The 10610-nt window shown below is 33.0% G+C and overlaps 1 protein-coding gene and 1 long non-coding RNA gene across 2 annotated transcripts; both read right to left on the bottom strand.

The window, feature by feature from the left end:
• Positions 1–1006: 1006 nt before the first annotated feature.
• LOC106322807 lies at positions 1007–2119 on the bottom strand. The gene has a single exon (XM_013760947.1). It carries the CDS (start codon positions 1897–1899, stop codon positions 1132–1134), a length of 768 nt encoding a protein of 255 aa, XP_013616401.1. The 5' UTR covers positions 1900–2119; the 3' UTR covers positions 1007–1131.
• A 613-nt stretch (positions 2120–2732) lies between these two features.
• On the bottom strand, positions 2733–4466 carry LOC106322809. The gene is made up of 5 exons (XR_001266522.1): positions 4369–4466; positions 3720–3900; positions 3547–3632; positions 3368–3394; positions 2733–3276 (listed from the first exon to the last, which is right to left on the bottom strand). It is a non-coding gene; the product is annotated as an uncharacterized LOC106322809 (long non-coding RNA).
• Positions 4467–10610: the final 6144 nt, after the last annotated feature.

Here is a 10610-nt window from a genome sequence, read left to right as displayed (position 1 = left end):
CCGAGTTTAGAATACCTTCTGACTAATGTCAGGTGTGGACCGATCATCTGTTACAGTCCACTATGTAAATTATTTGGGTCGAAACCCAAAACTAGACTGACAAAGTAGTGATAATTTAGTTACCGAGAAAAATCAAACCCAAAAACTGATGTAAGTACACACCAAAGATTTTTATTTATTTATATTCCCAGCGTTTCATTTATATTTATATTTTAAAAGTATGCTTATAAACCAACTGTAACAAAAAAATTTAAAAATCGTCTATGATAGCTCCTCTACACTAGAGATCTCTAATAACGATGATAACGATGTAATCCAATTAGGAATCTGTACTTATATAGTTACGGAATGGAGTAGATACTCTATAGCGGGTCTAGTCTAAGACACAATTACTTTATCAAGAAACTATCATTTGTTCATTCATTCGCAGTCGGTAGATAACATTTAGGTAGCCCAGTTAGGAGTGTGTACTACTTTCATAGCTACTTAATGGTTGTATTTAATTTACATAATGTAGACGACCCTAGTCTAAACTTTGCACTGAAATAGATGGTGCATTTACGGATACACTGTCCAATTATCATTCATGCTTTGGAGAAGAAAAAAACAAATCTAGAGAAATAAAGTATACTTGTCGTTGTAGGATTTATTATGTCAATTATATGTAATTATTGTCCTCATTTACATTCGTGTTTTGTAACCACTTTCTTCCTCAACAAACCATACATCAAATGCACACTTAAATTGTGGTTCAGAAAAAAAAAGCACACTTAAATAAAAATAAAAAAAACACGCAACTTGCAACGTCTTTTTACAATAGTTTCACGTTTAGTAATATCTGCAACTATAGTTGCATAAAATCCTGAACCCAAATTATAAAATATACAACATGGTTTGAACATGATGAAACTTTAGTTCATCGAAACTCTGTACAAAACAAGAAAATTTTATAATTTAAAGACGTAGAAATTATTAAATACTAATATACATCTTTTATAAGCTATGATATAATATTTTATTAGATAACGAATGTGAACTCGCATCTTTTTGTAAGTACATTATTTTTGAAGATAATAAACAAACAAATAGTAACACAAACAAACAAAACTCTAGTTGTTGTCACGGATCAGATCAGAACGGAGAAGAAACTTTGCCGTGTCGGTGAATGTTGGAGAAAAGTCCGACAAGTTCTTGCTTGTACGGTAGATATGACTTTCTCTTGTCTTCTTCTTTCATTGCTTTGTTCCTCAAGTAAAACTTCTCATGTGCTGAAACTGAAACTTTCTCCTTCTCCTTCTTCTTGCTCTTCGTCTTCACCGTCTCCTTGTTCTTCGGACAAGGAGAAGAAGAACAAGATTTGTCTATGTTGTCAACAGGGCTCGTGTTCAAGAACTCGAGTGTTTCTTTCCCGTCGCTGCGACTTCTCTTGAGCAGGTTTCTGATTCTCCAACGTCTCCTCGACCATGTCGACGTCGAAGACGATCCTGTCGATTTGCTCTTTCTACAAGGAGACGTCATCTCCACCGGTGATCTCGCCGGCGTCCATGGACAGTATATCTCTCCCGGCATCGTGTCTAGCTCATCTTCCTCCTCCTCCTCCTCATCAGAAGATGAATACGTCTGCTTCTTTGGCGACTGTTCGTTCTCGTAGAGGAAGAGATCTTTCAACGGAGTCACAACCGTTTCCGGCGAAACATCTTCAGGTTTCTTATCGAAGACCGGGAATACTAAAGAAGACGCCGCCTCATGAACCGTTTGAAGAGTCGCGAACTCGAATGAGTCGTCTCCTTTCTCCTTATAATGGTCGACACCGACCCGTTCGGCGATCTTGACGAGGTTATCACCGGAGTAAGTGCTGAAGCTAGGTGAAAAAGAAGCCGTGGAGGTTATCTTCTCCATGTTCTTTAGAAGCTTACTCTTACTCCCTTGAGTCTTGTGTGTGAATGATCACTTTCTTTCTTATTCTTCTCTTTGAATTTGGTGGTGTTTTGTTTGTCATCTTCTGTAAACAGTCGTATGAACTTATTTATATAGGAGAAGCGGTTTTGTCACATGGGAATGACAATTTTGAGTTATTGTTTATTAGAGAAGCTTAATGTGTCATTTGCATTAAACAGCGTAACGTGGACTTTCTAGAAGCGATCCCGCTACTTGATCCGGATGTTCTTGGTGCAGATCTTTTATACATTTAAAACCAATTAACAATGATATATATTTTGGCTAATAAGTTTAGGTGCAGAAAATAACGAAAACTATTTTGAATCAATATAAGCCAAAAAAGAATAAATACTAATAATTGCACAATTTAGTTTTTGGACCCATTGCAAAACTACCCCTTTAAAGTTTAAATATATGGACTGAATATTTTTATTGGAAACTACAAACTGTAATGCTATGATAGGAATGTTTCAATTAACATTTGTGTTTTGATTGTGATTGGAAGTTTTAGACTGTGGTTTAAAACGGTAGTTTGTTTCTTGTCATCTAATCATTTTGTAAATGATGATCAATCAATCGAATTTAGCTATCATACTCAGAGATCAAAACATACTCTTTTATCTCAATAATATTCTAAAATATTTAATAAAATTTTTACTTTAATTGATTTATGAAATTTGTGTACACTAAATTGAATTTTCATTTTGATGTAGAAACTTTTAAACTTTTTTTTCGAAAAAGTATTATTCATGAGCAAAATTGTGTTAAAGAAACAGAAAAAGTTAATGGTCCTTTGGTATCAGACAGTGTATATACACCTATCTAGCATTTCTTGCCTCGAAAATAAAAGTAAGAATGTGTTTTGGTTAAAAATATTTCCTCAATACGTTTCATCCATAATAATTTACAGTACTACAATGCATTGTTTATTTTTTTGTCAACTAGCCGGCATTTAATTAAAACAAATATTGGTCCGAAGAAAATATGTTCCAAAGAATAATGATCTTCTGTCTTCTAGAGGAAAATAATAAAATTCACGTTCTAGACAATTTTGCAAAAGAATTGGCACAAACATTAAAATTCCTATAGATATATGAGAGCAACTCCAATGGTGTTACCCACCATTGGAGTCTTTAGCTATATAATATATATATTTTTTGCTTTTTAAATAGTTAAGGACTTTTCTCTAAAATATATGTGCAATGGTGTTACCCAATATAAAATCCTTAAGAAAAAAAATATTAAATTTGTAAAACCTTAAAAGTAAGAAGATTAAGGTTGTTGAAACTTACAAAGCAATTCATCATCATCACTGCTCTCACAATCTTCATCAACAAACTATAAAAATAAAGAGGAAAGATTATCAATCAGAGTGGCTTAAGCTAAACAACAATAGAAAGAACCAAAGCAATTCTGAAAAAGCACTTACTGCACTCTCATCATCAGGCTGTCTCAGCTGCAAAAAAGAAGCAAAAATAGAGATTCTATAGTTAGAAACAACTTATGACCAAGGAGATGAGAATACTTTAGATTTTTATATGCCTTTCTCAAAGGAGACTAGAGAAAACTAAGATCACTTGTATGCACAATAAGTTTGTAACGACTTACAGTTGACCTCCTCATCCTCATCACACCATTTGTTCCAGTCTACTTTGATGTAAGAGGTTCCAGTTTGTAACGTTCTTCCTATACTCCTGCATCATACATAGCATAGGAATAACTTGTAAAAACAAGTATGTGCTAGTTCTTATGATTTAAAGAGAGAAGAAATGGGCACTTACTGGCACAACCTTCCCATATAGCTCCAAGCTGAACTCAAAGAGCTTGCCTAGGGTGCCAAGAGCAGAGAAAGTGAATAGGCCCTGAGGCTCACATTTGACTGAAATGTCCTTTGCATCAGGTAAGGCGACGGTTAGGTAAACCTTATCAGACCGCTGAGCCCAAAGAACCTCCGGGTTATGACTGCACACATGACAAAACAACCTCATAACTATACTGTGTTGCCACCTAATTACACAAGAAATCCATCCCCAAAAAAAAAAAAAATTATAAATTCTCCGTGATGAGTTTCAAGAAACACTGAAGTACATCAAAATGCAAACTTTGAAAAGGATTGTATCAATCAAGTGAAAGATGATTCCTTTGTAAATAAATCATTATAAAAACAAGTTCTAAGATTTGTGAAATAACCTTCTACACGTCACAAAGCATGATACAATTTCTCTGTAACTGAACGATCACAAGATTCGAGCTTTTCCTCTGGGAACTTAACTCTTAGCTCTTAACCACTATACATACATGAAAGTGATCTTCTATTGCAAAACCCACTAGTAAACTAACTAAAAGATGATAACTTTATAATCTTAGATCACAAAATCACACGAAACCTTTTTTGTGGATTATACACCAACCAGACTGAATCACACGTACCTCATGTCTTACTGATCGGAACTGTAAACGGCGGATGTAAGAGCGTCGATCAAGCTCAAGCGAAGAAGACAGAGACAGAGAGTGAACTCAACGAGTCTTTTAGGGTAATAAATGGACCAATCAAAGTGTGCCAGCACGATAAGGACTTCCGTATTTTTATCTTAATTAAGGATCATCCTTAACTTTACCCTCCTCTTTTATTATTTCTTTAATCAAAAAGCATTAAGGATTTTTCTAAGGATTATCTGATTTATACCGTTGTACATGCTCTGATATGCTAGAATCGTAAAAACCAAACATGTGAAAACTGAAATGAAACAAATTCTGAAGAGAATGCCAGAACTGTGAGACTTTAACTTGAATTTATCATAGACTTATTCACATTCATTAAAATTTTCCCTCAATCTTCATTTTTGAATTATACATTTTCCGCATTTGTATACACATATTTTGTTCATGAAATTCTTGTTCCACATATATTTAAGTTTGTCTTTAGAGGCGGCATGGCATGGCTGGTCCTTGCACATGTATTTAGGTCTGACTCTCGTTTTAGCGGCTCTTTCTTTTTGCGGCAAATGGTAAGTGTGGAATAAGCTGATGCCTCTGATCAGCGGTTTTGCTTGTTGGGTCGGTTTCGGCTAGATAGATCGAGTTATTGTTTAGATTTTATTTTCTTTCGTCCGTTTTTTGTTTCCATTGTATTTCTGTCAAAAAATTGAAAAACTTGGTAATAATATCTTTACATTTTACCCCAAAAAAAATGTATTTAGGTTGACAAAGTTAGCATATTCTCCATATTCGGATGCTCTGTTGTCATGTTTCATGACTACATCTATTCATATATATATTTAGACTAACAAAATCAAACTACATATAAAACTCTTTAAAAAAACCCCACAAACTATTTAGCTCTTTCTAGAAATATACACTTTTTATCAGATTTCCTTACATAAAACCTCATGTCATAAACATTTTAACTTTTTTACTTCCACTGATATTGTTATAAGCGTTATATTTATCTGCAAAAACTATAGTTATCTTCTTCTTTTTTAACTGAGGCTATATTTATATTGCAACAGGCTGATTCGTATAATATCCTGAGTATGACAAAATGTCTCATATTTGACCTAACCCCAGCAATAATAAAAGTTGGAACTAATGTAAGAAACAAAGGTGATGATTGGCAAGTGATAGAATATATATATTCTTACAGCCATTTTTTTTCTAAATCACAAATCTCTTTCAATGGTGCTTTAGAAAAAAAAAATTAAAACTATAGTATTTTTGTAAGCTTTAGAAAGCAAAATGCCTAGAACACTTATGTCTTTGTTTTAGAAAATTTACAAGTAAATGACTAAATCTCCTCAAATCTATAACCAAAATTCGACAACAAAAATTTATACAGTCACAGAAAAAATATAAAATATTAATTCTACAGAAAATTATATAAAGCTACATCTTATGCTACTCAAGCCCAAATATATGTTAGTAGTATAATACCGTTAGTTAATTAACCATGAATTTTGGGGTGACAGATATTTTGTAGGTAGATGATTAACCTTATGGTATATCTAAAATGCGTAAATCATCTATCCCTAAACGTGATATTTTAGAATATAATTCAAATTCGACATAACTAAAATAACATCATTATAGTCGGCCCATTGAGTTAACTATGTCTAGCTAGTTTTAAAGATTATTTTCCTCTATAAATCGAGGTATAACATTTCTCATTATTCTTTAACTTCACTGAAATCTAAATAGAAAGAGATACATGCATACAAGAATGAATTGGCCATGGACTCATTGGAAAAACATGAAGCCACTATGAGGCAGTCAACCTTCCTCCACAACCATTCGTACACCTAAAGCAAACATAATGTTCTTCTCTTTTGTTTTTTTGCTTGTAAAAGGTGGGAAAGAAAAGTAATTTTGATAAAAATGTAATTTCAGAAAACCTTTAAAAAGATTTAAAGATGCTTGTTTGACCAAGAAAATCAATAAGCTTTTTGGATTTTAGTTTTACGATGGAATTTATTTTTACCTATATATGTGGTTCAGTTTGGTGGGTTTTTTTGCCTATATTATATATCTTTCTAATTGGAAAATAGTTTTGAAACATCTATTCATAGCAGTAGTGAAGCTTCTCCGATGATTGCCGGTATAATTGCTTTGAGTTAAAAGAAAATAAAGAACAAAAAAGATTAACCCAAAAGTTATTCTATCCGTTCCTAAATATAAAATGTTTCATCTAACACATGCATATTAAAAAAATTATTTTTAATCTAATAGGATATAAAACTATAATTATAAACTATTCAATCAATTACAAAATAGACTACTAAATATAATTGGTTAGACAAATTTTAACAATGTCAAAAGATTATTTATGGAACATCTTACACATTAAAACATCAAAAACTCTTTAAACATCTTATATTTAGAAATGGAGAGAATATTGAATAACTAGAGATTGGCCCGCCCTACGGGCGGGTGAGTTCACATTAAAATTATTTTACGAAAATGTATTTTAATTTTATAAAATATTTTAAAAATTACTTTAACTCGAATATAATAAATATTTTTTTTTAATTAGATCATATATATTTATTTTGTTAACATTTTACCTTTGTTTATATTTCTTACGTGTTTGGATTTTTATTTGTTATCAGCTATATTGTATGACATTGTATTTTTTATTTTCAGTTATATTTTTTTTATGGAATTTTTTTTTTTGCATTTGCATGAGATTATATGTGTAGTATATTAATATATTTTCTAATTGTGTGTTAAATTCTTATGTTTGATTGTGGTATATCTGAATATACTCTGTCCATGCTTATTAGTGTGTCTCTAACAATGTTTTTATTCAAAAAATTTCTTAACCAAATACTAAAATCACATTGTCTTTGGCTAATCACATTGTCCTTGGCTAATTTAGCATTTTTTTATTCTCAAGTTTTTTTTTTAGTGTTAATCGGAAAAAATGTTCTTTTCTTTTTGTCAGCAAAAAGGAAAAAGTATTGTAGAACATAATTTATTTTATTTTACTTAAATTAAGAAAGTAAATTTTGTCATTTATTTGCAGTAATAGCATATGTCACATCGATTATTTATGTTGGATCAGTAACATATTATTGTTGCTCTTGTGCATCTATAATTGGTCAGATAGCATCTGACTCTCACTCCGTGAATAGACCTTGTGCATCTATTATTGTTTATCTGTTTTCCATTCAAGTGCATCCAATATTTTAAGTATAGAGAAAGTCAGAGAAGATTGTTTTTTTTTTTTGCAAAATCAAAACATGAATAGCACTTGATATTTCAAGTGCACTTGATATGATAAGGTTATGCTTCTGAGATTGGCTGATTTCTAGTGGTCTGTCTGCATGGGATATTACCTATTTGTTATCCCCGTTAAACTATCTTTTCAAAGTGATTGACGTTTGTTGCGAGGGTATGCATTTGGAAGTATTGATTGTTAGAATATAGTTTACTCTCTAATTGATTTTCAACTACATTTGGAAGTATGCTTTAATTGAAATTTTTAGAAGCGAACTATTTGGAATTTAATCCACTACATGTGAATATATGTACAAACACATCTTAAAAAAAACAACAATACCTTGATAGATATAAAAATGTAGACCACTACTTGCTTCACCATTTAATTCTAATCCAGAGAATTTAATCATAATCCAACTAAATTTCTATAATATTTAAAATAACTAAAAGAATGCTCCCACAAAATTTTGTATTTTAAAAAGTTGAGTATATATTTATATATTTTAGGTACAAAAAGAAAGAATGTGTAGTGTGAGTGACATCACAGCCTTAATTACATCAGTGTTTTGTAATCTTGAACTATAGTTCTCTTGGAAAAACCAAATGGCACAACTATGATATGTTATCTATGGAACACACATCTGTATAGATTGCTATGTATTTTTTCAGACATCCATCCAGGGAAGAACCTGTTAATAACATTATGTGATTTTGTAGAATTTCTTGCATTTGTCACATTAAAGATTGTAATAATCATTCCATAAAATCAAACAAAAGTCAATTATAAGTCTTTTTTTTTTGTCAAACTGTCAGTTATAAGTCTAGCTGAACATAAAAGGTCAATACCTCATCAGCAATGCTACATTACCCTGTAAAGGCCTGAAGAAACCCGCTTCTTAACTCAGAACGTTTGCTTGATAAGAGCTAATGCCTTGTTGTTGATGATGTTCTGCAGAAGAAGAAGCTCCCCATAGTGATTGATAAAGGGCTGCATCACTTTCCTCCAATTGAGATAGATTGAAAGAGAAAGACAGCAATGTTGTAAAAGATCTCAAATGAATTCAATTTCTTGGCTATAAGATTTTGATGGCATTACCTTTCTCTTAAGATCTCTGTTGGTTTTCAATATCATTTCCTCCAGTAAATAAATCAATATGCAATTGTTGTATTGAGATTATTGAACAATGTGAGGCTCTTTATGTACCTTTGTTTTGAGGTCAGAAAGTTGATCAAGCATCGGCCGGGCTTGGCAATGAGAAACAAATCCAAGATTTGATGTTGTTCTAAATTCTCTTTGGACCAAATCAAATATAAGCTTGTGATTTCTTGAGATTGTGTATACCTTTGTGGATCTTATTTGCCTTAGTGATGTATCTACTTTAAGTTCTAGCTGCTCAAGCTCATCAACTCCTATACCGGCTCACCTAGCAAATGCCTAAAAACAGAAGAGTTAAGTAGCTGGAGACTTGGAGTAAGCATTTAATTTTCAAGATGTGTAATGAATCACGCTAAGTGCCGTTGTGAATGTTGTAGGATCTCAACTCTTGAAGAAATAATTTTAGAGGCGTTTTCCTTGCCTTCTGGTAACTTGTGAGTAGTTTTATTTCCATCATCCTCAGGGGGAGTGTTGCTCTTTGCTCCAGCTTCAGTACAGCCTGCACAGACTCGACGCCATTGACTCTATAAACCTCAAAAAAAATTTATGCTCAAAACTTTCGGTGGTACCTTAGGCTCTCCCATTGAGAAATCACTAACCTTACTATGATTCTCTTTTCGCTCCGTTAACAAATCCTTTCTGAGTGGTGACACCAGCTATTTCCTGTAGAACCCACAAACAGAAGTTAGGGTAATATGTTTTCTTTACATTTTATATCTTTCTCAAGCCTCAAAGTGTCATAAACTTTGGATTAGTCACTCTTGAAATCCTTCTTAAGACATATAATTGGTGTTTTAAGAACCATTAATTTCCCATACTTAGGCTCTCTACCACAGTCAGTCTGAATTTATGAGAAACTACAACTATATTTAGTGAAAAGAAAAGTCTATACAACTTTGGTTCAAGAACAGTGGAAAAAGAAAGGAGAGACAACCGAGTTACCTCAGTAGTCATAGCTGCACCAGGATGCAGTTTTTCTTGCACAAAAGAGCTTCCTATTGTTGGAGTTTCTTTATTGGGTGTTTCAGGAGGTGTTAGCGGTTTAAGGTTTGAGACAGGAAAACCGTCACATGTGTTGTCTTTCACTGCCTCATGCTGCTCTTAGTTGTCTTTAGACTTTGCAACATCTATCATTGCCTCATCAACTTGAGACCTAGAAGGAACGGGAAACATGGGCCTCCAAAAAGATCACCCACAACTTCATTACTTTATTTGACTGTTCCAAAGCACATATCTCTTCATCGTTATTCTTGATTAGTTGATATCGGTCAGCATGAGCTTATGTATCAGAGTAACTGAACTCCACATCTGAGGGCTTAGTTACGACAGCAATGAAATGAAGCGGATCTTCTTTGTACTTTTTGTCACTGATATCTTATATTCATGATATCTTGCATATTTACATTGTCTTATCCATTTATTCATGTGCATTTTCATCATATAGATTAGGGTTTAGCCATGTATAGGTTGCATTTTGCATACATATGTCTCTATTAGGTATTGGAGTACCACATGGAGTTCCTGGAGACATTTGAGCGCATTTGGAGCTCAAAAGAAGTGTTTAAAGCGATCAACGGACAAGCAGCGCACCAAAGCGACCTCACCGGAGCGACGCCGTGAAGTCGCTGTGACACACATCCGGGAGCGACCTGACCTAGTAGAGTATTCATAATGCATCTTCTGAGTTGGCCACTCAAAAGTTGATCAATAGGCATTTCCCACCCAAAAGGTGTTTGATGAAATGCCTGAGACAACTCTCCTAGGCTTTTAGTATACTTTGCCAAAGAAATCTGTTGTTAAG

The sequence above is a fragment of the Brassica oleracea genome, chromosome C2, assembly GCF_000695525.1.
Source record: "Brassica oleracea var. oleracea cultivar TO1000 chromosome C2, BOL, whole genome shotgun sequence".
In the NCBI taxonomy this organism is placed as follows: domain Eukaryota; kingdom Viridiplantae; phylum Streptophyta; class Magnoliopsida; order Brassicales; family Brassicaceae; genus Brassica; species Brassica oleracea.
This window is presented reverse-complemented; position numbering and strand designations above follow the sequence as displayed.

Bases quoted from the DNA above. Each gene is read 5' to 3' on its own strand.
- LOC106322807 (XM_013760947.1), bottom strand. From the start codon at position 1,899: ATGGAGAAGATAACCTCCACGGCTTCTTTTTCACCTAGCTTCAGCACT.